We start from the raw sequence: 24,741 nt of genomic DNA on the forward strand, positions 1-24,741 counted from the left end.
TTTTAGAAGCGGTCATTGTTGGAAACAGCCGTCAGTCGTGATTCATGGATGCAGGTACACAGACTGCGCCACCGAGGGCCCCAGTCGGCCCCTCTCATCAAGGCGAAGCGCTACCAGAGAAAACACAGATGGGTAGACCCCTGACGGAAGAGCCATGGGTCCGGGTGTCCCGGTCTTCCTGATGGGCCAAACTCATTACCTCTAGCCGGGAACAGGCTCACGCGAAGGGAGGCACAATCCTCCAAACTTGCTCTTCCGGCCCCCAATGTATATAGGGAAATAACATGTGCGCTTCACTTCACAATGAACGGATTGTTTAAAAGATTTATTTACAAATTAGAATAAATTTTAATAGGCTTTATGGAAAACTATCTTTGTCATTACGTGTTTGTTGTAAAATTAAATATGTAATATAGCCTACGCCTATCAAATATTTTATTTTGAACATTTTTTTTAAATAACATCTAAAAACAACAATATATTTTACATATAGAATATATTTCTAATCTATATCTTTTTTTTTTGGGGAAGAAAAAAACATTTTAAATACGCAATTTATAGTTGGCTATAGCCTAATTCGACCAGAAATAGAAATAGCCTATAATGTCATTAAGAATGCTATTTGGAAACACATTTAACATAAATAAAAGGCGTAATAATAGCCTAACGAAATTCTCGTTCGTGTTTAAAGTTTTTCATTGCTCTGTTTTTTCCTTAGGCCTATTCATATATATATATATATATATATATATATATATATATATATATATATATATATATATATATATATATATATATATATATATATATAATTTATTTATTTTTATTTGTTTTCGTTTTAACGTTCCTCATATCGCGGGTCCCAGTGCATCGAGCTGTTACCACAAACAAAAAATTATACGACCAATTAGTCGTCGCTCAAATGGCTGGAAACATTGTTTAACCTTTGATACTTCAGAAAGTCGTTAGCTGTCAGAGGTCAAATGGTGTGCAAGCGTTTCTTTCCTCTACCATGGGATTACCTAAATAACTTCAGAGAAACAGTAGATATAGGCACTGCCAAGCGCGGTCTGCGCTATAGGCGAATCTATTTCAATAACGGTTCACTTTTATTTACTGTGGAATTACATAAATACTGAGCAATGTCATATAGGCTATAATATCCTTCTTATTTTGTGCATTTCTTTTCTTTTTGTAAATCCACTGTTAGTATTAAATCTTTTTGTTGTTCATGGACATGTTTTTTCTCTCTAGTTCTTGTTTTCTTTGAGTCGAAGCGAATTTGACTGATATAGACATATTTGACATAATTTGACTGAGCACATTGACTTTGTTTAAAGCAAATCTCTTTAAAAAAAAAAAAATTATAAACGTTTTAAATAATACATATTAAAATGTAGCTGTATTCAACCATTTCATTTCATCCATTTTTTTTTGTTCTGAGGTTGAAATAGGCCCAAACTGACAATATCGCAATTGTGGTAATGCATCAATAATTTCTTTTCAAATTAAACATGTTTGGATTTCTGAGGAGAACTAACGCAATGAGTTGCTTCCCTCTAAGTAAGGAAAGAATTAGATTTGCAAATGCTAATGGAACCTGTTTAAAGGTAAAATATTTTATGTTTATTTTACAAGTTCAGCACAGTCATTCTGTTCATCTATTTATTTGAATTGCTGTAGGTCAGTGCCACATTACAAGCTTCATGGACCTGCTAAAGGTGGTCTAGCGTTTTCAAAAAAAAAAAAAATGATTCATTCTCAACCAGGAAAAAAAAGTCATTAGGGCATTTCAGCACCTTCAGAGCAACATGCAAATATTCCATCTATCTAGAAGCTCGATGGCTCAAGGGTAATATATAATTTATGGCTTTTTAAAAGCAAAAACAAAAAGTGCATCCAACACAAAAGTTCAATTCCAGTCCGTGATAATGCATTAGAAGTCTTTGTCCTCCTCATTACTCCAAACACTGCAGTTTCCATGTGCTCTGCCATTGTTCTGAATCTGAGTTCACAGGCCGTCCAGAGCTAATGTTGGGCTCGTCCTTATGATCCGCGAGGACATTTGTGACATTTCTCCCTTCAATAAATATGGCAGCTTCTTTTTCCATCTGTTAGAAGCCACTGCAAAAGATGTGCCCAACCCAAAACTCAACATGTTTCGTGAGTCTGGGACACACGAAAAAACGTTTTTTTCATTCTGTTTTGTCCCGTGCGGCTCTCGATTTGGTGCCGATTGAGTCATTATCTGGGTCCGTAGTCGTAAGTAGTGGGTGCGCTTGTTGCCGAGTACATGTTGGCTGTGGCCGGGTTCATGTGGGGGTGGTAACCGTGGCTTCTAATGCCCGGTGAGGGATACGGGGATGGCCTGGTTTTGGCTCCCAGATAGTGTTCATAACTGGTTGGATACTTGTACGGATGATGGTGCAGGGTGTCGGGTGGTTGGGGGTGTCCGTCGAGGCGTAGTTCGTGGGGTGGGCTGCGATGGCCGGCTGTGAGGGGTACGGCGTGGAGGCCGCCGAGGACTGGAAGGGCCGGGCTGAGGACTCGGGACATCAGCTGGTGAGTGGGGTCGGAGTGGAGGGGAGTGCCGCTAGGGTCACGGTCATATTCTCGCCTGCTGTCCTCTGTGTTCGGGACGAAAAAAAAGAAAGTGTAACATTTAAAAATATGATATGGTGCAAGAGCCAGGTGCGAGTCATATTTTTAGGATTAGTTTGCACAATCACATTGCACTCTTCAAATAAAGGTTTTAAAAGGAGGCTGTTCCAGCAATGCAATAGAAAAAATTATTTTGGGTAAACCTTTAACAGTTCTTTTTCTTAGTGTGAAGAATAATTTACTCATCTGAGGAACCTTTTTTCACTATTACAAATGTAGGAAGCATAGACAATGAATGGGAAAGTGATGTAATTTAGTTTGTTTGTGGGTGGATGGATTATGGATTTAAATAATTGTAATTGTAATTGGCACCATTCGTTGTAAAAATATATATTTTTTTAAATTAAGAACCTTTTGTGCAATAGCAAAGTTCCTTGGACATTAAAGGGATAGTTCACCCAAAAATGAAAATGTTGTCATCACTTATTCACCCTCATGTTGTTCCAAACCTGTATGAGTTTCTTTTTTCTGTTGAACACAAAATAAGAAAGCCTATTTTAAAGAATTAGACTTGACGGCACCCATTGACTCCCACAGTATTTTTTTGGAAGTCAATGGATGCCGTCAACTGTTTGATTACCAACATTCTTTAAAAAATCTTCTTTTGCGTTCAACAGAAGAAAGAAACTCCTACAGGTTTGAAACAACATAAGGAAGTAGCCTAATGACAAAATTTAATTTTGTTCTTGAACATTAATTTCCAAGAGTGTGTTTTTGAATGGATCTTTACAAATGTTGGAAGCCCTGACAATGAGTTCGGGGACCTGAACTGGAATGAAAAAGTGGTGTCATTTAGTTTGTTTGTGAAATGAGATGTGCAGTGGTTGATTGGCAGGATAAGTCATATGTGTCCTTCAAGCCAAAGAGGTAAATTCTCACAGGAAATCATTTTACACTGAGCGTAGGACCAAACAAATCTCAGTCTGAGCATGTCCTCTGGGCATGCAGCTGTTCAAACCTTTGTGTATTGAAATTTGCAGCGCTCAACTAGACAAATGTAACTGTTTTGCGCAGTGGAACATAGATGCTAAGAGACCAAACAGACTGGAGCCATTACTCGACTGAAAATCCTAACTGCCTTTATTTGGGCCTGTTGCTCATTTCCAGCAAATTGGCTTTTACTCGGTAATCACAGCTGAATACAGTTTAATGTTTATGAATGTGAGTGTACATTCCTGTACGCACTGTTTGATCAGTAATGGATTTAAATGTGTAATAGGCACACAATATTATCCATACAGCAAATGTGACCATTCGTCTTGTTCATTTGTAAACTCAGGAATATTGTTTTAAAACATTTTTTTCTGTGCTGAATGAGATTTTGTTAGCTGTGTTTTATATACAGACCTTTCTCTGTGCCGTTCTGCTGTGGGGGAGAGGACATGGGGTTCCTGGTTCGAGCAAACGCACTCATGATTTGCAGAGAGCCCGGCCTGTGATTCCGGGGCCTGAAAAGCAGGGAAGATAGAATCAGTGACATGTTCTGGAATGCATTGTTTTGTAGTCTGTATGAATGAGTGGTATGTCTAATGGTATTCTAGCAGAAATATAATTTTCATTCAGAGCAATAAATCATAGTCTTTCAATTTATTTATTTTGGCAAATATTTGCCCTAAATATAAATGTTAGGAATTTTAATTTAAAAAAGAACATCAAAATTGGTTACCTGTAAGTTACTTTACTAAAAAATATTTAAGACAGCTTTTTTTTCATATTGTAAAACATGTTTAGAGGTATGTTACACTGTAAAAAATTAGAAGAACTTATTTTGATAAGTTAAAGCAATTTATAAACATAAGTTAAGCAGTTTCAACATTTTTTAGTTACAAGAGATTCGAATCATTTTTTTTAAGTCAGTTTAATGTAATTTAAGTTAAAATGACTTATACATCCAAGTTGATTGTACTTAATTTAAGGCAGGAACTTTTTTACAGTGTCCTGTATAATTTTTTACTGTATAAACATTTTTTATTACATTCTAAAAATAAAGGTTATTTATTGACATCAATGGTTCCATAAAGAACCTATAATGTTCATGGAATCTTTCCATGGCACAAAAGGTTTTTTATAGTGGAAAAAAGATCTTAAGATTAAAATGCTAGTGAAAAACACACTAAGAAAAAAAAAAAAGCTCTTCTATAGCATTACTTTTCAAACTCTGTTTCAGTGTTCATGTTCATTACTATTTTAACGGTTAGGTTAGCAAAAAAAAAAAAAAAGTGTAGTACGGTTATGCTACAAATTTTAATTCCTTGCATTAATTGTTCAATATAAAAATCAAATGCCCTTATAATATTTCCAATACATTTATCTTAGTTGAGCAGCAGCCAAAAAGAAAAAAGAAAACTTCTCACCAGTCCTCCGGATCACAGTCTCTGAATCCCTTGGCAAACGGATTGCTGGCGATTTTCAGTTGTGTTATCTGAGAGGAAGAGAGTGAAAACGTGAAAAATGTGGCATTTGCCAAATTAACAAATTCGGGCATTGACCTCTGATATTGTTCATTTCTTTTTATTCAGACAATGAGATTGTTTATACAGAAATCCACCCCAGAACTTGTGTTATTATAAGGCGTTTTTTAAATTGTAAACTCATTTTTCTGCAATGTTACGCTCCAATTAATCGCGTATACAGCAACGTTAATGTATGTGCAGTATTCCTGAAAGGGCGTAGACACTCGACGGTTGTATTTATATTAACAATAACACATTTCAACATTTATTTGGACCCCGACTGGAAACTATTTATGTTAAATATGAACACTCGAGGCGAGGCAATGCCTCATGGCCGTGGAAAAGCGCTGGATGAAGATGTGTGCGTGATTTTCCGGAATGAGTCGAAAAACAAATGTAAAGCCCGCGGTGAGAGTTGGAGATCAAGAGGTCAAACTGATAGAAGACAGAGCAGGAAAGACAGATGAAAAAAGAGACGAAAAACACTGGACAGCTGCGCAAGAGCATCGGTGACACCACGATCTTTATTTAGAGCTCAACTATAGTCAAGTGTCGTTTTAAATTTCATTTTAATTTTCCCTTTCATTAAGATGGTTTATGTGTTCAAAGTAATTACACTGTAAAAAAAATTACATGATCAGTAAGTTATGACAACATGTGTTTTTACATTGCTTTAACTCAACTCTTTTATAAATTATACCAGATTCAACTGTTTTTCAAGTCAGTTTAATGTAGGCCTAATTTAAGTTGAAATGACTTAAACTTTTAAGCACAATCATCTTGGATGTTTAAGGCAGCTTACAGTGAACAGTGTGTTAATTAGAATACATAAATATTATTGCTTTTACAAGTAAATTGAAATCACATTAAAACAGTTTCTTTTAAAAAACTACATAAACTACGTTTTTTAAAAAACATTTTTTTAACCATTTTAAAGAATCCATCAAGTCGATTCTAAAAAATACTTTCACGATACTCAGATTTATTAAGTAATAAATTATTTATTGGGTATATATTATTTATTTATTGGTTTATTATTTATTGTTTATTGGGTTCGTGCTTTAGGAAACCGCCATGATTGACAAACATTAAATAGCTATGCATGCAGCAAAATAAGTAGGCTACATTAGCACTTCTCCGTAAACTACTAGTGGGTTTAACTCTGCCAACAGGACGTCCTTTTTAAAAAGTGGTAATTAGTGTCATAGATGAGCACTTACTCTGTGGTTTTGATACGCTGTGACGGCGGTAAATCTGGTCTCCTCGAACACAAACGTCTTGTAATTTTCCTCGGCGTATTTCTCACTGTCTTTCCTAGGATCCACGTAGACCACATGGAATCTGGGCTGGTATCTGTGCATTGAGTTCAGTATTATCTGCAAGAGAAATAAATACAATTTAACATGATTTTAAAAATTAGAAATCAGGCTATCATCGCTTCTTTTGAGGCGAATTGCGTGTCGCGCTTTACGAGTAATAATAAAGTAATACGTTTTTATTTTCAAAGCGCCTTTCCCAAGCTTAAGGTCGGTGTGCAAGTCAAGGTGATAATAGACTACATAAACGGCATCAAACATAAATACAGGCAGATCCTACAGTAGATAGCCTACACAGAAACTAAACAACAAAACACTACAGAGGAGGGCTGGAAGTAGGCTACTGTAAGAAAATATCAGATTTAGTTTTTAATGTATTTTATTTTATTTTATTTAAAGTTCACGAGAAGTGTCACGAAGAGGAAAGAGTTTCGGAGCCACTGCACTGCCTAATCTACCACCCATTGATGAAAGGCAAAACGAGGTACAGTAAGCATGCAGTCAGATGACCGAAGAGCATTCATTAATAGATATAAACTTATTATTTGGAAAATGTGGGGTACTTCACATCAATACATTTGTAAAATAAAAATACATTTTAAATGTGAAAACTGAGAAGCATTATTATTATAATGCCAATTAATGTAGCTTTCATGTGGATTGTATTATGCGTTTTCCACGCTCTAGTGTTTACGCCGTTAATTATACAATATAGGAATAATTAACGTTCAAAATATGCAGAATATACATAAATAGCCCTGAACCATTTAGTTCAACTGACAAGTCATTATACAATAATAGTGTATTAAATACTGCCTTTAAATGTGCAGATGTGTCACACGGGTAATTTAAGGATATTTACTCCTCTCAACCTTCCACTGGTCTGTGCTGTTCTCAAATAAAAAATGTAATATGACAAAAGCCGAATGTCTCATAATTAAAGGCAATTTACATTTACATTTTAGGACTCTGGTAAAAAAAAAAAAAAGAAAGAAAGAAAAAAAAAGTAACGCCTACATGTCCGTTGTCGTCCAGCAGATTGTTGGTTAGTTTTAGTTTATCGAAGGAAACGATCTGTTTCATCCACTGCGCGCCTTTGGCAGGTGAGTCGGGGTGATAGTGCACTCTTCCTGGGGTCGCTGGATCAGCCTTCCCCGCCACCAGCCACGATGAACTGTGGAAGGCATACCTTCACAACAGAGAGGAGAGAGAATGAGTACTCAGTTTGCAACGTCAGACAGTTATGTTGTGCTCTTTGGGTAAAACTTTAAAAACACATTCTTTATGAATATGATTCATTATATGATATTATGCGCATTCAATTGATGTAACGTCGACATATGTTTATTCGTTTTGATGCAGACAGTGTATGCATAATAGTAGGCGTAAAAGGATATGCCATGTTATAGGCTTATGGCATACCTGTATCGTTTATCATCCACTGGAAGGAAATCCATCAGGAGCATGTAATCTGCCATTGGGTCCATTCCAAATATTTTGACTTGAAATGTAGGAAACATTCGTCTGTAGAGGAGAATGGAACCCGTTGGTTATGAGTAAACAATCTACTTATTTTCTATTAATTAAATAATTTCATATACTGTACATCTACCTCTATAATTGGACCCTTTTCATTGTGATGCCACAGTATTTTTTGCAAAATGTTGCTGGTAATTTGGAATTTTACATGCATTCTTATACATACTCCAAATCTGTGCTTAACGGAAAGGCTATAGAATATTAGGTCCCGTGTTACGCGCGACAATTATCTCCAGCAAACTTACTTCGGACCCTCTATGAAACATCGCAGTCTTTCTGTCTCTCACTTACACACACACACACACACACACACACAAAAACCCTACGCACAAGGATGCATTCGTCGATTATGCAGAACAAACAAATTAGGACGCATGCTGTGTTAAAATGTTGGTCGACAAATACATTATTCTGAAAACGTATAAGCCCTTCTGCATGCAACCTTCTGAAGCACAGACACACCACATGCTGCATACTAGTGAAAGTGATACTGGAATCATTGTTCACTGAACGTGAGTGTCTTTTCAGGGCGCTAGTTGTGGATAAGTGAAGCTAAAGTAGCTTTTAAAGTGCCTTCCCTTAAATTCAGTGTAGTGAGCACCTTTGGAATGACAGGTGACCTTGCCCGCGCGCGCACACACACACACGAGTGGAAAACCAGGTAAAATGTCGCACTATTAGTATACTTTCCCTCCCATCTTTCTCTTTAAGCCCCTCCGTTTAGCATCGAGCATAACGCAGATCATGATGGATCAAAGCCGTGGCTTCATAAGGGTTACTGAAAACCCTCTTATGCCATATTGCAGATAAATTAAGATCATAAAGAAAAGCACACTGTTTCTGCAGATTGAATCGGTAGTCTACTTAGTCTTATTATTTGCTTTTAGATAATATTTTTTTTTATTAATTATTGGTTAAATAAATTAATGTTTTGTTAAATTAATGGTGGCTATTGCATTTGAGATATTTGGATATTAAACTTAATTTATTATTTCACCAAACTTAGGCCCAGATTTTATTTCTTTTCTTCCCAAAAAGCATGCAAGGAAATAACTAATAGCTTTTCTTGTTTGTTTTGCTGACATTCAATTTGATTTATTGAAATCACATTGGTGCTGAACTTTTCGACCACTTTTTACTGATGAGAAAAACATAATTTAAACTTGACAAGAATGAGTACAAATATGGCAAAAATTGTGACAAGCTAAATTAATGGAAAAAAACGCTATTTCTATTTAAAACACATGACTTTAAATAAAAAATTATATATTTTAAAACATTTGTAACCCCCCACCCCACACGCTATAGCTGATGCACCGTTTAAGAAAAATTGTTCTGTGGAAATGTTTAGCCATATGACAAACTGTACTGAAATATAAGTAGAATAATACCGGCCTTAGGAAAAATGCACTTTTATGTGTAACGTGTCTGGGGTCTGTAGCCAATAGCAAATATTAACACTGAGATTAGTGTTATCACGACGTTCTGCTACTTATCAGAATAAAAGCCCAATTTGTTTACGATGCCTGCAATGTTTTATTCGCCTCTGAACTGCTTCGAGTTGAAGTAGGTCACAGCATCTGCAAGAACATGAGCAGTCCATGTAGTGGTCTAGTGACCTCATTTACGAAGATGCGATGCTTCTAAAATTATGGTATGTGTCATTCAGCTCCCCTTTGTCTTCTCCTGATTTTTATTTAAAAGATAGGCTAATTTGATGATAGAAACGTACCTTGCAGCATAACACGTCCTGGCTGAGGCCTGGTTATATCCAAATACATATGTGAATTTGTATGTGTTTACGCTCGCGCGCATTTATCTTTGTCATTTAGTGTATATATTCATTTAGGCTCTTTTGCGTTCATTTAATCATGGTCTGTTTAGCACGAAGTAAATGCAAGCTAAAACTCGACATTCACCTGAATAAACAGACCGGGCTGTACAAATAAGACATTATAGCTATGCATTTTAATCGTGAAAGCCAGTAAGGAGTCCTTTAGCACAAAGGTGAGCTACAAAATGTACTGTATCTCATGCTATCTGTCTTATCACTGTGTAAATACACACAATAGACTGTTTACACTTCATTTTAAAATGGCCATGAGGATTGTGCTAAGCTAATGCACTGTTCAGGGTATTTATTCAGAATCAGACCTATTGAACTTTCTGACAATAAGATGATAAACGTGTCTTTCCCGTGCAAGAAGTAGATTTTAAGATTTCTTTAGTTGCTCCAAAAATGACCAATATCTTATTAATTCATTAACAAACGATATGTAATGCTTAATCCATCAGTAGTTCAAGTACATTGATTATGAAGTACATTTAAAACATGTAATTGTATGTTAAACATACGTTTTTTAATGTTAAATTAAAAATCTTTTATAATTTCCTGCGCGCAAAAGTTGATAAATGGTATTAAAACAACAATAACTTGATGCCAAATGATCTCAAATTTCAGTTTAGAAACCTGTCAACTCACCTCCCAGCTTTTGTGACAATCATTTCAGTTCCAAGTTGATTAAATTCATCCCAGAGCGCCTTCATTTCCAACTGTACATTAATATTGGCTACTTTAGGGTTCTTTTTGACCAGCGTTTTGTTCGGAGTTGAGCTTGAAGACGACGAGGAGCAGTTGGACGTCCCGCTGTCTCCCTGTGCCGGGACCTGTGCTGGGTTGGATCCGGAATAGTTGTAGGCGTGCTGGGCAGCCGGGCACGGCTCAAACTGGGTTTCATGATGGCTGTAGGGATCCCCAGGCGACGGAGAGAGATGGTAACTCCCAGGCGTATTGAGACTGCTCAGGCTGCTGGTCGTGAAGGCTGCAACATCGCAAAAATGGGACAGCTGCGTCAGCCACGGGCTTGATATTGCTGAAATCATTCCAAAAATTGGGTTTACAATTTTGCGCAGGACTCGAGTGTAAAAGCAACAATATGCAAGTGAATACTACAGTAGTTCGCCTATGATGATCAAATATACAGTGATGTCCTCGAGTGTGTCGCGTATGGGAAAGTTTCCCGTTTTAATGAGTGTATCCAAGAACTTTAAGAACGATGGTCTCCTTCTAGATTAACGCATATTGCCTAGATGAAGCGCTTAGAAAGGCCGCCTTAGAAATTCCCTCTTTTTCGCTGAACCTGTAAAACGCCTTCCTAAAAGTAGCTTCGTGTTGATTACCGATGGTCTAAAGTTGTGCGTATATGCGCGGTCCGTTGTTTTCAAAGGCTTGCGCGCTGTGAACTGTTCCAATCGGCCTCTGTCCTGCCCCTCTGCTAAACTGAAATCCAGACTTCTCTCTTATCTCTCACATAGGGCCTCCCCTTTGCGATAAAACCGGTTCTTATTTCTATTTAGATAAGGAACTGCAGGTAATGTGCCTTTCCTCGCCTTGGGACGAGACTGATTGACAGAGAAGTGCGCCCCTTATAATGGGCTTTCCGGCACCCATTTACTTTTGGATAAGAGTATCGCCCACACCACCCTCCTCTTACAATAGACTGGTTAGCTGGCACCACGGAGAGTAATTTTTTTTTCCCGCAAAGCAAACAAACACCCGCGCAACAAGGACAAACAGCTAATTTTGCAAAGGAACAAGTCTCCCCGTTTATTTCTTGAACGCTATTTCCTTTTGTTCACAATTTTGCTGTTGGCCACTGCTCGACTGACAGGCTCATCCTTGGGTTGAAGGTGGAATCCGAGTTTCCTAGATTTCTTTTTCCAAGCTTTTGCATTGCGCGCGCTTGTAATCGACTTAATGCTTACTTGGCCGGTTTAGGTTGGATGACCATGCAATGACTATACTATTTTACAAGTTGCAGCTAATGTGCAATTTAGCATATATTAGCCTATTTGCATTTCTGGCTATTATATAAATTAGCGCGCGGAGAGGAAAGCGCTTTAGTTACTCAGTGCGTTGGGCGTAAACAGTCAACATGCTGTGTCGAATTTTGCATAGCAATATTGAAACAAACGTGTCTTTGGCAATACCTGAAAGTATCTCGCGCGCTCTATGCGACGCGAAAGTTTTAAACAAACTGCGCGAGCCCTACAAATCACAAGGTTATTGTCAAGATCGTGCCCGTACCTTCCATCTCCCGCGTGACTGTGCTGTAGTGCATTTTAATGGATCTGGAGCAGTTTTGCACCACTTGCTTGTCCAGGCTAGTGGCGTGTTTGTCAAATGTTGTGTTTCCTGCTTGATCCCTCGCTGAAATCAGACAGGCAATACTGAAAGCATTTGCCTTTGGAGAAAGTGGACTACTGTCGTCCATAAGCGAGAAACCGAGTCAAGGAACACCGCTTCCACCGAGCTACTCCATGAGAACACAGACAGTAGAAACAATAAGTCGAAGTACACGAAGTTTCATTCTTTGAGAAAAGGACCTATTGGCAATGTTAGTGCTCTCCACTGTTTTCAAAACAAACTATTCCCACGGAATTTGCTCCGCTTTATACGCTCCAATTAAAAGATCTGCTCGAACACGTCCGGCTGTATTAAAACATCGCTCTTCCACACATACACACACACACACACACTTGAGAAAAACAGATTTCTTCAGCCGCGGTGTCTGGGTGATGTCATTAGAGCTCGCTGGAGAAGAGCTACTGCGGGAGAGAGTGTCAGAAGCGCGAGCTCCACGCCTCCCGTGCACGGTTGGAAAAAAAAGTGCACACTCTCCACGGGATGTTTTATTTGAATAGGACCTTGTCAATCATTGTACCAAATTTGAATTCACTGGCAAGAAAAAAAGAAAAGAAAAAGAAAACGTCACGCGAATGTCCCGCTGTACTTTTACAGCAAATTATATGTTGTGACTTTTCCCACTGGTAGTGGAAAGCATTACAAGCACAGACACTCTGAACTGTACACCAGTGAACTGCTTGCAGACACTCTGAACTGCTTGCTAAATGAATCCATTTTAAAGCGGTTGACCTATCAGTGCATCAACGAAGGTTCTTTAGTGGTTCTTTGCAACATTTGAGACTCGCTGTATAGTGCTTTAATCCTATAAAGATTCTGAGTGTTACAGTAGGCTCTTCAGATCGTCATGCTTATGGATGTGATTAAGATATTACACTGTAAACATTATTGTTGGTTTAACTTAAAGTAAATTCCCTGGTTGCCTTTTATTTTTAGTTCATTAAAATAAATAAATAAATAAATGAGTTAATACAACGGAGATTGGCTAAATCAACAGAAACATAAAAACACATGTTGAATTGACATAAATAATGAAAATACATTTTTTTATTTCAGAAATTTTAAGAAATTTACACTGCGTCTGTAAACCTTTTTTTTATAACGGCTGTAACCCGTTTTCACACCTTTTATTCATGATCATTTAGTCAAGCTTTTCTTCTTTCCTTCAAGACAATGTCCTTATACACACCAGCCATACTTGTATATTTTATTTTATTTTTCATTTATTCAAAATGCTAGTTTGTGTCATGCCATTTTGCTTTTTTCTGAAAGAATTATTTACCGTTCTCAATGGACAATAACTGCAAGCAAGACATTGTGTTGCTGAAATGTTTTCTTTTTTGTTATTTCAAGTAAGTCTGTCGCCAAACATGCACGTCTATGCAGCCAGCCTTGCAACCCAAGTGCACGTGAAACGTAAGCAGTGTATCGCGTGGCTCAGGCACTTGACCCTTCTCTCTGGTATACAATATCTTACTGGTTATCGGCTTATCAAGGTTCATAATTAATGAATAGAAACAAAAGTTATGTTTTGTTGACCTGCAGCGATAGCAACAGGATTGAATCTAATTTACACTCGGGCGATTGAATAACAGGCAAAAGCAGCAGGGCTCTAATGAGATAACCTAGTTAACGACACCACTGTTTTCACTTCAGCTTAACACTATTTGTTTTTGGATGTTTATCTTACGCCAATCGGTCGTAAATAAACAACTGTTCTTTTCTTCTATAAAGAAAGATTTGAGGTGTGTGGGCAGTTCATTCAAATAATTATTTACAATCATAAACCTTTTATTGGTAACATCTCAACACGTATCCCAATTATATTCTAAATATGCCTATCATTTCCTATATTATATTCTTCGGATTATTTACTTTGGACTATTTACATGATTTGATTCATTAGATTTGACATACAAATCCTAAAAGACTTTAAAATGATTATTGTTTCATCATTATTTAGTATTGCATTTTAAAGTGCTTTTGCAGTAGCATTAAAACAGACAACCACATTGTTGAATTGGTGACGCATTCCTCAATTTGACTTAGTTTTTCTTTCTTTATTTGTAGCAATGGTTGCAGTGATTGTGATTTTGTGCCAGATCAAGAGGCAGGCGTGCGTAAGTATTTCCTTCTTTTATCAGATGCTTCTTTTGATTCCAGATCACTTCATCACTGTCAAGTCGGAAGCGTCCTTTGTAAATACTCAGGTGATAACAGACGCAATTCAGAACTTGATCAAATAAAAAAAAATGGACAGACCGCAATGTTGCGTAACGGAAAATAGACCTTAGATTTTGCCCAAGGAAAAATGCGTAATGGGTTATATTCATTATATTCAGATAATAATCATGAAGTGGCGCAAAGATTATTACCCCCCCCCCCCCCACCCTTTTTTAATTTAATTTAATTTAATTTTTTTTATTATTTTTTTTTTATATAATGCCACAGTCTAACGCAGTCTGCCAGTACAAGTTCAAAATCGGTCAACAGCGGTTGAAAAAATGCATTTAGTCTATATTTGTCTCATATAACCCAATTTGCCTCACAGTGAAGTACACCCTTTGCCTTTTTTATCCGTCTGTTTTGGCACCCGTATTTTTTTTTTCTTTACAAATTATATTTTAGAAAAAGAATATTTAAAAATAGACAATAGGCTATATATACTGTGAAGATTTTAAAGATTCGAGGCATTTATTATATATATTTTTCTTGTATAGGCTATGCAATCTCCTCTTTATCAGTAGCCTATGTTTTAAATTTATTCAATTCACATTTATTTAGCGCTTTTCACAATACATATCGTTTCAAAGAAGCTTTACAGAAAATGCATGTCTTTACAATTTAGAGTGATTTGTTATGAGATGTACAGTTGTAAGATAATACAAATCTTACAGTTAGCTAACATCATTTTAATTTAAGGAAGAAACAATGAGCTCATAAAAGTAATTATTACAAATTGTGAAAATAACGATTATCCTACAATATAGGCCTAGAAAATGTGTCAGTGATGCAATAAATAGTCTAATAGCCTATGTTTTTCTGAAACTTCCGTTGGATTAAACGACCTTTACAGTTTAATCACAGTGATACGGTAACATAAATTATGTTTTAGTGGAATTAGTATGCATCCTTAATTTGTAGTTTGGATGATGTTTTCAATGGAGACACACTTCCTGTTTTGTCTCTCAGCGGCGCCTTTCAGAATCCACCTGGTGTGTATGTGTGCGTGTGTGATTTCTTTCTGGATATACCGTATTACATCTAAAGTAGAAGCCATTTTTCCTCAAGACACGGATAATACGAGATAAAATGTCAAAATTATTCATCGTTTTGTTTATTTATTTTGAGCGATTTTGAATGTATTTGAGCAAACTCTTTTTTTTTTTTGCAAGTTCACGTCTAGACTACGAGTAGGCTAGAGGAAATTTACACAGGTTGATGAATTGTTTGTTTGTTTATTTATTTTCTTAAAAAATAACCCTTTTATAATGATGGCGGTTATTGTTCTCCATATGCAAATTGAGAGCAAATATTGTTAAACTTATTTCTCTGTTTTAATATCAGAACACCATTTGGATGCTCAAATAAAATGAAAATTACAGATGTTGTAGGTAATCAATTATTAGACGTTAATTTCACCTGAAATAATGAAAGTAATGTTGAAAATCACTACTTTCAATTCATTTATTTCGGATGATGAAATAATCCACGTTTTTAATGAATAACTGTAATAAATTCTGAGATCATTTTTCATAATTTATTTTACGGCTCTTCTGTTGGTAGGCTAATACTTTCTTACAAAACGCTTATATTGTTTAAGGACAAACGACAGTGCTCATTTATGCAAATATAGTCTACAGAAGATATTATTAGCATTAATGAACGGCAGTAGCCTACTATTAATATGAGGATGTTCTTTAAATACTGGATGCTGCTTGTGGAACATGAGAAAATTATTTTATAAGTCTTAATTTTTTTACCCCAACAAGCCGTAAACATGCCCCATAATAATAGCTTTTTAATTTAATTTACTATTAAAATAACAAGATTGCTCAAAGAATAGCTACAACTTCATATTATCGAATTATTTTTTTAATGTTTTTTATTATCTTTTTATTATTTACGGAAGCAGTTCTTGACATAAAAATATATAAATAAGCTTTTTCGTTACCTAAAATGATTCCCGTATACATGTATTTCTGTAGCCTATGAATTCCCGTTTTTATGTTTTATTTCGGTCTTCAGTTGTAGATTCAGTTGAATAATCTATTGTTTTCTCGTTGTGATAGGCTGTATTTTTCGTCGTGGTTCTTTTTGTTGTTGCAGCAATATTAATAGTAATTCATTTCCTAATCATAGTAAAGAAAACGAGATTTTCTGGAGGATGTTGATGAATATTTATGAAGGGGCATAACTCTCTCAGTTTTAACTGTGTGGTCCTGCGCGCGGGATTTGGGTTCTGCTGTGGTAACACGAGACTCGATGCCTCATTAGAAACTTTCATATGTTAAAGTCATGTTATGTCTCCTTTCAAAGGTGTGAAGATGATTAACCTGCAGGGAAAGGCATTGCAAACACGTAAACAACAAAAGCCCCCTATAATTTCCGTCGTCGTTTTCATGTTCTACACTGGGATCTGTTTGTAATATTTGCGTCTATCAGCATCCGATGTTCATGAATGGGATCCTTCCACACTGCATCTCCCAATGCCTTCAGGCGTTTTTTAGCTATCTCTCCAATTTTTACAAAACCCTGGAGAGAGAAAACGGTCAGATGTTAATTAGAACCCGATATCAATTAGCAGATAATTAATCATGGCGTGTCAGAGGAGCGCGCGTTGCTGATTTTCGAGCATTCATGTATGGGGACGGTATATAAAATCCTATCCTATATAAATATTAGCCCAAATCCCTGAATAAGACCCGCAGGAAGTGAGCAGTTGACCGCTGACAGTTGGGTTGCTGAGTAGATATCCCTTGATTCCCAGACCGGTTTCACATAGCAGTCGGGTGCAAATACCCCCCCCCCCCCCCCCCCCCCCCCCCATATGGATTCTGGATGGCTAATTGAAAAAGTAATTGTCTTTTTGCAAATACTGCATAAAGTTGGACGGAATGTTTTCATCATGTCACACATGAACAGAGGTATTGTAGCCTAATTTTGTGTTCACATAATAGTGATTTGTATCACACAAGCCATTCGAAGGCTATTCGCAAGATTAGTTTTAGTCGTGCATGTAAAATATTTTCTATTCCCGATGATAGGAATGTTATAATTATAATATTATCAATAACTTGTTAGTGTTAGTCAAATTAAGGTTCCAACAGGGGGTTTTCGCAGCGATGCCAGAAGAATAATTTTTGTTTCCTCAGAGAACCTTTCAGTGAGCAGTTCTTAAAAGCGTGAAGAACATTTTATAATCTAAATAACCTTTTTCCTGTATAAAGAACCGCGTTTGTGCATTGAACATGTTCCATGGATGTTAAAGGTTCTTCATGAAACTATAGGCTACACGCCAATAAAGAACCTTTATTTTTGGGATGGTGGTTAGTGTATAGATTAATATTGGTGGTAGCATACTTTTTTGTTATAATAGGCTATTAGTTGTGATAGTCCTAAACAGTTAATTTAATTAAAGTTAATAAAACATCATTTTCAAAAAAATACTGATATGTTTTTTTTTTTCGTTGATTGAAGAGACCGAATACATTTTATGTTCGTATAGCCTACAATATTTTCTATTCGTGGTGAGAAGCTTAACATGTTATAACAGTAAAATTGATAACAATCAATTAAGAATAGGCTATAGCAGTTGTTGTTAATTTAGCTAGGCTGTTTAAAAATCGATCAATATATCTAAATGTCTTAGTGGGGTTATTATCAGTTTGTTTTATCAGTATGTTTTGAAACAAATTCATCGTCACACATTATGGTGTTTGTCGTGTCTTTAGAGTTTTGAGAGTTTTGTTCAGCATCCCTGTCATGGGATCTGTCTGTCAGAAACGGGAAATGTGACAATAACTGGGGACATGAACTGGGCATGGTTAAAGAACATTTACTGTAAACACGCTTCCTTTTTGGCTCAAAAATTCATGTTTCCTGTTAAACTGTTCGTTTTTTATTTTGGTCATTTGAGTATAGGGACATAAAAACACAATGGTCATGGATACAATTAAATAGTTATCCTCATGTGTCCTAACAAATATAGCAATTGTTTGTCACGCACATTTTGCGCTTTGGGCAAGAGAGACTTCAAATATCAAGTTGACCCTTGAATTTGTACACGTTAGTAGATGAGTATAAATGCCTTTTTTTCTTTTCTTTTTTTTTTAGCATTTAACATTTGTATTATTATGTTTTTATTAGTAGTAGTATTTCAGTTAATTGTTAGATTTTAGATAATGTATTTATTATTATTATTATTATTATTAATACAAACTTGTCCACCTCTCTTAGAGTTTTGCTTATTGCTAATTTCATAGACCACTAAAATAACCAGTAGTACTCACTAAACCAGACGACACTTGATAGCTATTCATTTATAGAGGAAATGTAAAAGTATTTTAAAAAGTTTTAGACAGAAATGCCTACATTTGCATCTAATGTTATTATTTTACTTATTAGGAGATCCACATTTCAGTTCCACTGACTTGTGACGAAACCTGCATTGATTTTCTCTTTGTATAATCCAAATGAAAAATATATATGTAATATTTGTGACATCATGGATTAATCCTTCTAACTGTCCGTTTCCTTAAGACTGTTTGGGAGGATGGTAATGATTTTATAGGTGTCTGCTTTTAATGTTAAATGTGCAGACAATTGACAATTTCTGACAGATTTCTTATCCTTTTTTCATTTTAACCTTGGCGTGTATTTTTTTCCACTGTGTATCTAATGATAAATGGTCTTCCGCAGGTTCACGCTGCATATAAATCCAGTCAGACTTGAAAGGGTCACGAAAACATATTTTGTCGAGCAGATTTCTCACAGAACACAGAGAGACCCTGGAATGTCCCACGAATGAGGTTTTTTCAGAAACCCCCCCCCCCCCCCCCCCTCCTTTGTTTTAAAATGGGAAAGCTTTTAGCTTTTGAAAAGTATCCTTTTCCTATCTGAGCAGAGGCGGCAAGCCCATCATCACCTAACCCCTCTCCAGCTCTCTCATTGGCCAGCTGATAAATAGCTGGCATTCCTCTTACAAAAAACCCATGATATGGACTCACGGCCACAGTGATCTTCCAAATTAATTAAGATCTTTTTCTCCGTCTCAGATGGAGCTGGTGCAGTTGCATCTCTAGTTTGTTTCATGCTCTGAATAACATATAGGGATAATATCTGTTTGAAATGATCACTAGTTACTATTTAATGCAGAGTCCGTAACCTCCTCCAGTTGACCTCTCCAGCCAGTGTTTATTTTAATATGCGAAGGTCTCATGTTGTTATTACGGAGAGATTGCAAGCTCATCTCTTTCTTTCTCTCTTTCTCCCCCCTCGTGCTGCTACTGCTGTCCTCTCTCTGTTACCTTCACTCCGTTTCTTAGAACTGGAGCCTGTTTTCAGCTGTTCGTGTCCTTGGACTATACAGTAAAGACCAACCATGATCGACAGCAGTTAAGGACTCCATGTTCTGCTGTTTTTTAATTCTTCTCCCTAGCTCCCACTTTTCTGTCTGTTTTCTTCTGCTGTTCATTCATTGCTGGACTGTAATTCGATGAAACTGCTCCATTATGCACAGGATTAGAGTTTTCGCCATTTTAAGGAGGGTGATGATCTTTGCACATGGGCACATGACTTGTTAATTTAGTCAAATTTAGCATAAGATGCTTTAAAATGTCTGAATGGTGAATTTATACTCATCACCCCTAGTCACAATGACCAAACGATGTGGTTGGAAAACCAACTAAAATAAAGTTTGGTCCACAGAGGGCAAAACTTAGAGGAAATCACCATGGCTCCTTCCTGTGCACCTCATCTGTGCCATCCAGATGAAGAGCAGGAAGTCACATGGGCTTGTGAACAATATGGGGTTTGAGTGAAATGCTAAATTTGGAAGAACTCTGGTCCTTCGCCAATGTCAATTGATAGAACATTCACTGTGAAAAATTATGTAAATAAAGCAAAGATTATTGGAGTAAGTTTTACACGAAAATACAAGGTCATTCATTCTACTTGAAAAAAAAAAATCAATGTTTTACTTGTTTTTTAATTATTTGAGAAATTTACTTGCAATTTAGTAAATCATACCAAATTGCACGCATTTGTCAGATGCTTTTATCTAAAGGGACTTGCATTTAAGGCAGACATTTTGTCATGTATTCTCTGAGAATCGAACCCACGACCTTGGCATTGCTCACGCCTAGCTGTTTGAGCTACAGGAAAATGAGAGTCTAATCTCAATTAATAAACTCTCAATCAATGCTGTACGCATAACCACAGCTAATTAAAGTGTTCAAAGTTGTAACCAAATCCTTTTTCGTGTTTTTCAGTGAAAGTGGCACAGCCTTATGAGAAAGAAAACAGCCTCTCAGCCAATCAGATGGCAGAGCAGGTCAGACGATTACGATTAGAGTGATTCATCATCTTGACGCTGGCTGCCTGCACGTTTGTTTCGATCTTTGTGTGAAGTGTATCCAGTCGGGTAGCTGCGGGCGGTGCTGTGCATTAAATATCTGTCTATGGAATGTGAAAGTGCATGTTTGCATGTGTTTGTTTTGTTGGTGTCATTGACAGAACTGCATATATGCAGGTGCATGTGTCTGAAAACGTGTGTATGCGTGCAGTTGTGTGTGAAGACCACGGCATGTTGACGTTTGCTCGCTGGGACCAACACGCCCTCACCCTGAAGGGACAGTTCTGGAAATCCCTGCACTGCAGGAGAACCAGTGGCTGTTTATGGTGGCCAGAGTGTCATAGGAGAGGTGGAGAAAAGCACGTACAAGCCATGTGTTTGCCATGTTTGTCACGCACTTCCTCCATTTGCATCCATTAAGGCATGTTTAGTTGGTGGCACAGACTAAATAGTACAGCAGATTACGTTTACTGTTTATAATGTAGGGGTTCATTCTGTTCTGGCTTTTCCATGTTCTCAATTCCTAGATCTTCGTCAAACATATTTGTTCCTAATAAGGCAAAAGAAAGGAAGACAAGTATACAGTAGTAGTTATCCTTCTCTGTTTTGATGTTTTTTTTACCTCTTCAAAATTGTTAGTTTGTATTATAATTCATGCCAACAAATAAAATGAGTGACTATCTTATTATATAACAAGTGAATTAGTAACTTTATTAAAAAATTCATTAAGCACTAAATAAGATATTTTCTTAATTTTTGATCTTTTTACAATTCTAATTTACAAATTTGATCTAATGTTGCATAGAGTAGAGCTGCATTCAATTATTTCAATATTCATCATATTTAATGTTTTTCTATAAATATTAGTGTATATATGTTGTTTTTCTTATTGCTATACAGACACTATTTATTTATATTTCAGTTTGTTATTTTAGTCTGCTGAGATAGAGGATGTGTGTGTGTGTATATATTTTTTTTTTTCTTTTCTAAATTAACTTTTAGATTCTTTTAGATTTAGATAGAACAACAGATTCTAAATGATCTTTCTAAATTAACCAAAAAATCAAACAATTTGCACATTAATTCTTAAACGTATTGCATTCTTGAGGATTTTGCATGTACTTAACTTAAAGATTTTGTAAATGTTTCATTTAAGGTCTGTGTTGTGTTTTAATGATAATAATAATAAATAAAAAAAACGTTCAAACGTATACAATTTATTATAATTTTTTTGTCTCCTGCTGCATATTTCACAGTTTCCGAATCACTTGCCTCCCATCACCTTAGAAATGCAATCACACACCACCCTAAATCCCTTCACTTTAAATGCATCCCTAAAATCCTTCTTCCTGTATCCAGTACATCAACACAAAACGTTGGGATTTTCTTCGAATTTTCTTCTATTTTTACTAGTCAAAAGAATTGTGATTTGTGAGAGCATATTATTTGTTTTTTTGGTCTCTTTTTCTACTCAGCCACACAAAATTCACAACACAGACCTCTTTTTTACACCCTCACCCAGATTGAAATATGGAGTAAATCTTGGGCGGGCGAAGAAAAGAAAAACAGACAACAGAGTGAAGCCTCTTGCTGCAGCGTGTTGTAGTAACCTCCCATGTGGTTAAAACGAGAGGAGCGAAAACACAGTAATGAGACGAAGGTAAAAAAAAAGACGGTGTGTGTGTTTGGGTCCAATTTCTCCCTCCATTCATCTTCACAGCCCTGGGTTTGGGACTTGGAATGATGGGATATTTGGCACAGCCCATGTGTGATGATATTTACTGAAGCGTGTTTACGCCCTTGGACCGCCTCGCAGTGGTGTTGTGCTAAAGACTCTTGCGATTTATGCTCGAGGTCTTATTTAGAGTTTCTTAGTTTGTTGAATTGTCAGGGGTTTCTAGACATGGAGCAAACGTGTGTGTGAGAGTGTGTGGTTCAGGTATTCCTTACATTATGGGATGTTTTTTGGTCCCCATAAGGAAAACAGCCTACAAATCATACTAAATTATAATTTTTTTTTTGAAAATGTGAAAATGCAGAACGCTTTCTGTGCTTGTTAGGGTTAGGGTATAGAATATAGAGTTTGTTCAGTATAAAAGATAAAAAAGTTCCAATAAAACACGTGTGGGTCTGCAGTTTTCCAAAAAGCTGCAGCTCCCCTTTGTGGTCCAGCAGTGCTCTGCAGTGCAATGCGATGGACGTGGACAGATGGAAAGGGAACGGAAACCCTGTTTTGTGTCAATCTATGTAGAGCCAGGACTGATTGTCCATCAAAGATCAAAATAATTGCTTTTGTCATTTTATGTAATTTTTCCACTCAAAAGAATGCTTTTAAGCACACCGAAATTCTAAATTGTTATATTCTTGTTTCTTTTCACATGGGATATTTTTGTTTTGTTTTTTACAATAGATCATTGAATTGCTTCCTGATGTTTCTTGTTTATGCATATGCAAATTTGCAGATGGGCGAAGAATTTTTGATGGGATCCTAAATGCAACATTTCCAGCTAAATCTGCCATCCTCATTGAGACCACTCATATGCACAACCGATACACTTTCAGTTGTTTGCCCGTGGCACTTTAGTTCAAGTTTGTGTTTGTGGTGCGGTGATCATCAGAGGAGTACTGCTTCTCTAATGTTGTATCAGGTGACTCATCTATATTAAGCGTGTTTGGACACACACATGCTTTGGGGTCACAGGCCTGAGATGGCTCACTCTCTCTCGTGATGGACCACTTCACCTTTCACACACCTGTCGATGCAACCTGGGTGGCAATGAAGGCGCATGTGTGCAAACACACTTAGAGCACACGATTATGCTTTCTTTTTTTTGATCGTGCATATTGGACAAGTACACACCCTTATGCAAAAATACATACTGGAAACTTATGCAGAATTGTAAACATGAAGTTCAATGGTAATTTACATTGGAGCAAGAATCAATAAATGAACACACACACACCCACACGCACATTCCAGCATCATGGCTCATTGCCCGCTGTGCTTTGAAGGAGCTGCATGAATGTTTGCTGATGCAAATTAGGCTTCAGAGGCAGAGCCTGTAGATTTTCAGTGTGTGTTAATGGAATGTTGAGCGAGGCACTGGCCTCTGCTGCTTCCTGCCTTTTCCTCTCGTTTCTACAGCTCTTCTGTAGAATCGAGAAAGAAAGAAATGTCAACACCTATCAATGCTTAGTAACTTTCTTTTTAGACCCCCCCCCCCCCCCCACCCAGGTTACATTTGAATCTTAATTTCGAATCTTTGAGGGAAGATCCTTAGAATGTTCAAAATCTTAAATTGTTTAAATTTCAAAGACATAATGGAAAGTGATACCCTAACAATAAAATGTTCAGTATTTTTGTCTTGTTTTGCTTTAAAAAATATCTAAACTATCTTAAATCAAGATGCATTTACTTGTTATGAGTTGTTTTATTTTCTGAAAAATTCATTTGAGTCTTTGCTGCAAAAAGCCAATAGAGTAAGAAAAAGAAACAGTTTTCCCCTTTAAATTCAAGTACATTTTTAAACATAAACTCACTTAAATTTGGTAATAATAAAAAACAAAACAATAAACATTGGTCCTTAAGTAAGCTATGTATCTCAATTTAATAATATTTAGTTCTATATTTAAATTAAGATATTTGTACTGGAAAACAAGGCAAAAATACTGAGGGAAAAAAACACATTTTCGTATATTTTAAAGTGCTGTGACTGGTCTTTTTTTCTTATCTTTCTTTTTTAGACAAATGAGAGTTTATAAGTAATGTAGGTACTCAATTAATGTTATCATCAAATCAGTATGTTAATACAATTAAATGAAGTAATCAATTCAATTTAAAAACATAATAAAAGCAATTGGAAACAATTAACAAATTAAATGAACAAATTAAAACTATTACAATAATTATCATGTCAAATCCACTACTACTGTATTATTTGTTATTATACATGCAAAAAAATGCTAATAGGTTTTTATTTATTTATTTCAATG

The 24,741-nt window shown here is 36.3% G+C and overlaps 1 protein-coding gene across 3 annotated transcripts; it reads right to left on the reverse strand.

Moving 5' to 3' along the window:
- Positions 1–1,603: 1,603 nt before the first annotated feature.
- tbx1 (T-box transcription factor 1) lies at positions 1,604–12,866 on the reverse strand. Of its 3 annotated transcripts, none has more exons than XM_077241586.1 (8): positions 12,057–12,866; positions 10,452–10,791; positions 7,853–7,954; positions 7,448–7,619; positions 6,335–6,490; positions 5,016–5,083; positions 4,009–4,109; positions 1,604–2,627 (listed from the first exon to the last, which is right to left on the reverse strand). In XM_077241586.1, exons 1-8 carry the CDS (start codon positions 12,241–12,243, stop codon positions 2,245–2,247), a joined length of 1,509 nt encoding a protein of 502 aa, XP_077097701.1. In that variant the 5' UTR covers positions 12,244–12,866; the 3' UTR covers positions 1,604–2,244. The 3 variants fall into 3 exon arrangements, with proteins under 3 accessions (XP_077097701.1, XP_077097700.1, XP_077097702.1); XM_077241585.1 differs by having other exon boundaries at positions 10,452–10,842; XM_077241587.1 differs by lacking the exon at positions 12,057–12,866 and having other exon boundaries at positions 10,452–11,373.
- Positions 12,867–24,741: the final 11,875 nt, after the last annotated feature.

The sequence above is a fragment of the Siphateles boraxobius genome, unplaced genomic scaffold (assembly GCF_051911475.1).
Source record: "Siphateles boraxobius isolate OS27281-9 unplaced genomic scaffold, OSU_SipBor_1 24, whole genome shotgun sequence".
In the NCBI taxonomy this organism is placed as follows: domain Eukaryota; kingdom Metazoa; phylum Chordata; class Actinopteri; order Cypriniformes; family Leuciscidae; genus Siphateles; species Siphateles boraxobius.